The sequence below is a fragment of the Geospiza fortis genome, unplaced genomic scaffold, assembly GCF_000277835.1.
Source record: "Geospiza fortis unplaced genomic scaffold, GeoFor_1.0 scaffold150, whole genome shotgun sequence".
Taxonomy (NCBI): Eukaryota; Metazoa; Chordata; class Aves; order Passeriformes; family Thraupidae; genus Geospiza; species Geospiza fortis.
Window position 1 is genome coordinate 33370 of NW_005054639.1, and position 4540 is coordinate 37909.

Here is a 4540-nt window from a genome sequence, read left to right on the forward strand (position 1 = left end):
CGGGGGCACTGCCCCTGGATCCCTGGCAGTGCCCAAGGCCAGGCTGGGCAGGGCTGGGAGCACCTGGGACAGTGGGAGGTGCCCCTGCCATGGCAGGAGTGGGATTTAATTGGGGTGGGATTTAATGGGGTGGGATGTAATGGGGTGGGATGTAATGGGGTGGGATGTAATGGGGTGGGATTTAATTGGGGCGGGATTTAATTGGGGTGGGATGTAATGTCCCTTCCAGCCCAAACTGCTCTGGCATTCTGAGCACATTTGTGATGAGAGGCGTTTGCCCTTTTCCAGCAGCTCTGTGGGGACAAACGTGCTCCTGAGAGCAAAGAGGGGCCGAGCAGACGGTCCCTGATGTTTGTAAGGACGGAAGGAGAAGAGGGGGGTGCTGCAGGTGCCCCACTCCCTGACCCTGCTCCTCCCTGAGCCCCGGGGGTCCCTGATCCCCTCCCCAGAGCCCCAGCCCCCAGCAAAGGCCAGTCCCAGGGGCAGGATGCAGAGAGCACGACAGAACAACGATGCCAGACAGAAAACAGAACTGCCCTGCTGTAATGTTTTTGCTTACTATCTGCTTCAGGCTTGTTCTTGCTACATCTAAGCATTGCTGTGTTACAACACAGCAACTTAATGCTGTGAAGGTTTCAGTTAGTGGAAGAGGTATAAATCACGTCTGACAATATTAACAAGTTATTGTTTAAAAACTCTTGTTGTTCTTAATTTAAATTCCTCTTCTATTTCTATACTTTCATCTACATTCTCTGCGAGATTTTGAACACTTTCTGTGATTCCACTTCTTAATTCTCTTTCTTGTATAACAAAAACTTTTCTGACTTTTGTTCATCATTCGAGGCACACAATGAAGTATGCAGGGGATCACTATTAATGTCACTATCAGAACACTTAATCCACAGAGACTTCTCTTGCAGAGTTGCTTTAGCTAAGGTGCAACGTTCTATTCTCGGAACAAGTCATCTATCCAGGACTTACTAACTTCTTTAACTTGGGCTGTCAAGTCTTTCAATTTCTGTATACTTTTGTGAATGGATTCTGAATGATCTGACAGATTCATACAACACAATTTTTCAATTTTCTTCACAACCGTGTCTTTGTGCCAGTAAAAGAAAATCAGTTGCTGCTCTGTTTTGAAGGGGAGCGTGTCTAACACTATCAACATGTCTTTTTCCCACCTTCTTATAAACCCTCTAACTTTATGGATCCCCACACCCTGGGACCCAGAATCTCCTTGCAGAGACCTCTCACACAGCCAGCTGGGCCCTGAGCACCCCCAGAGCTCCAAAGGGAGGTTTCACCAATGCAAACACGACCTAGAATTCCCCAGGATGTGACAGATCCCACACCTCCTCAGCGGCACTGAGCCCCCTCTGCTGTTATTTCAGGCACCAGCAGTAATTAAACATCAAAAAGCTCAGGCTGGCAGAAAATCACCTTCATTTCAGTGATCAAAACCAGCTTCAGAAAAATAGACACTTTCAGAAAGGCACATTTCCAGTAAACTGGAGGAATTACCCCAATTTCCTGAAAGAATGAGCTCAGGAAGAAGCCTGCAATGCCTCAGCTAAGATGGATAAAGCTACCTGGAATTTGTATCACTGACTGAACAGAGCAGCTTGAACTGAAGGTCTCTTGAATAATGTTATAAAAGAAAACATGAAATGGGGGGAAAAATAAAAAAATATCTTAAATGGTGGATTTGTGTATTTTAGAAAAATAAGCCAGCCAGAAAAACTAGACTTAACCTAGAAACTGAATGTGGAAAAAAGGTCAGGATGAAAAGGCACACAAAATGAAACCAATGGGAACAACTAAAATTAGGGAGCCAAAATTCCAGAATCCTCATCCACCCTGGAGCAGAATCCTCCTGCACAGGAGCTGAAGGCCTGCAATGAACCTGGCAGGGTGGGAAGGGTGGGACACTACAGGGACAGGACACAATTGTGTTCAAAATGGGCTGAAACCTCCTCAGTGTGCTCAGGACATTCATCTGAGCTGAGCAGGCAGTGAAGTGACCCTAAAGAGAGAGAAATTCAAGGTATGGAAATCTGAAAATGAGAGAGAACAGCCCAGGCTGTGCCAAGGGGAAATTAAAAACCCCTCCAAACCCCACCAGCGTTTGTCCTGCAGTGAAGAAAGCGGGTTTATTTCCCAGAACTCTTCCACCACCACTTTCCTCTGCAGCTGGAGGAATCCTGCTCTGTCCGGGGATGTGACTGAGCCCAGGGGTCAGCAGGGCTCAGGGCAGGGCTGGGAGCAGCCTGGGACAGCGCGAGGTGTCCCAGGTCCCTTCCAGCCCCAACCATCCTGGGGTTCTACCTCAGCAGCTGGGATTGCAGAGTGAGAAGGTGCAGAGAGCCTCAGGAGATTCACAGGAGCCTCCAACATGCCCAGAGCAGGGGAATGGTGACAACTGGGACATTCCCATTGGAAAATCAGCCCTCAAGTTCTCCGTTTAAAGAAGAGCCCAAGAGCTTAAATTGAAGGACTGGGCTTGGGAAGGCTCCTCAGTCCTGGGCTCGGGATCACCAGGAGCTGGAACACGGAGCAAACAGCCCTGGAGGTGTCCCAGGAGGCCTGCATGTGGCACCCAGTGCTCTGGAGACAATGTGGGGACTGGGCACAGCTTGGACTCATGGGCTGGGAGGGACTGTCCCACCTTAATGACTCTGGAACTCTGCACAGCTCCAGCTCAGGGCAAAGATCACAAAGTCAGCAAAAGAAAACCCTCCAGAGCTGAATGCAAGAGACACAGGAAAGGAGAGAGTCCACAAAGGTGGGATTCCTCAGGAGTACTCACATCTGAGCTTGTCCAGGATCTTCCCCCCACACATGGTGGCCAGCATGGCTTTCACTGAGAACACGGTCAGCTTCCCATGGCCCTCACTGCAGGGAGAGGCACCTGTGAGAACTGCACAGGGATGGAAACAAAACCAGCCCAGAAATCACGGGAATGACAACAACAACCACCCCAGAAATCACGGGAACGACAACAACTGCCCCAGAAATCACGGGAATGACAACAACAACCACCCCAGAAATCATGGGAATGACAACAACTGCCCCAGAAATCACGGGAATGACAACAACAACCACCCCAGAAATCATGGGAATGACAACAACTGCCCCAGGGCCCCAGAAATCACGGGAATGACAACAACAACCACCCCAATCACGGGAATGACAACAACTGCCCCAGAAATCACGGGAATGACAACAACTGCCCCAGAAATCACGGGAATGACAACAACAACCACCCCAGAAATCATGGGAATGACAACAACTGCCCCAGAAATCACGGGAATGACAACAACAACCGCCCCAGAAATCATGGGAATGACAACTGCCCCAGAAATTCATGGGAATACAACAACCGCCCCAGGGCCCCAGAAATCATGGGAATGACAACAACAACCACCCCAGAAATCACGGGAATGACAACAACCGCCCCAGATCCGCAGAAATCATGGGAACAGCAGCAGCCACCACCTCCAGCAACTCCCAGCGTTTCAAATAACTGTAACTAAACGTGCTGGGCAGGGAATTTGGACTGGCAGGGAAAATACAGAGATGGGGAAAGCACAGGGTGAGTGTGGGGAGAGCTGGAAAAGCAGAAATCCCCTGAAGGATTCTCTGAGAGGGCTGAGAGGGGCTCTGGGCAAGGGCCTGGAGCAGCAGGACCCAGAGTGGTTGGGTTGGAAGGAACCTCAGAGCCCATCCAGGGGCACCCCAGAGCAGCTGTGGCTGCCCCTGGATCCCTGGCAGTGCCCAGGGCCAGGCTGGGCAGGGCTGGGAGCACCTGGCACAGCGGCAGTGTCCCTGCCATGGCAGTGGTGGCACTGGATAGCTGGTACAGCCCCTTGCCCCCCACACCAGGATGGATTCGGGGATTGCACCTGCCAAGGGGAATGTGAAAGGTTCTGATGGTGCCAGCAGCACCCTCTGTGACTCGGAGCATTCCAGCAGGGATGGGCGTTTTTGTAAAAACCGGCCTGCCGTGCTGCTGAGCTCCTGGAGAGGGAGCCTGAGCCCTGCTCTGCTCTGCCTGAGCCCTGCTCTGCCTGAGCCCTGCTCTGCTCTGCCTGAGCCCTGCTCTGCTCTACCTGAGCCCTGCTCTGCCTGAGCTCTGCTCTACCTGAGCCCTGCTCTGCCTGAGCCCTGCCCTGCCTGAGCCCTGCTCTGCCTGAGCCCTGCTCTGCCTGAGCCCTGCTCTGCCTGAGCCCTGCTCTGCCTGAGCCCTGCTCTGCCTGAGCTCTGCTCTGCTCTGCCTGAGCCCTGCTCTGCCTGAGCCCTGCTCTGCCTGAGCCCTGCTCTGCCTGAGCTCTGCTCTGCCTGAGCTCTGCTCTACCTGAGCCCTGCTCTGCCTGAGCCCTGCCCTGCCTGAGCCCTGCTCTGCCTGAGCCCTGCTCTGCCTGAGCCCTGCTCTGCCTGAGCCCTGCTCTGCCTGAGCCCTGCTCTGCCTGAGCTCTGCTCTGCTCTGCCTGAGCCCTGCTCTGCCTGAGCCCTGCTCTGCTCTGCCTGAGCCCTGCTCTGC

The 4540-nt window shown here is 52.7% G+C and overlaps 1 protein-coding gene across 1 annotated transcript in view; it reads right to left on the reverse strand.

Annotated features, from left to right (window-relative positions):
* DTNB (dystrobrevin beta) overlaps nucleotides 1-4540 on the reverse strand; it is a gene marked incomplete at its 3' end in the record, with an annotated part of 44448 nt that overhangs the window by 12698 nt on the left and 27210 nt on the right. Inside the window, exon 5 of the mRNA XM_005430471.2 lies at nucleotides 2807-2892. Coding sequence (XP_005430528.1) covers nucleotides 2807-2892 — 86 coding nt within the window. The remainder of the gene's footprint in view (nucleotides 1-2806; nucleotides 2893-4540) is intronic.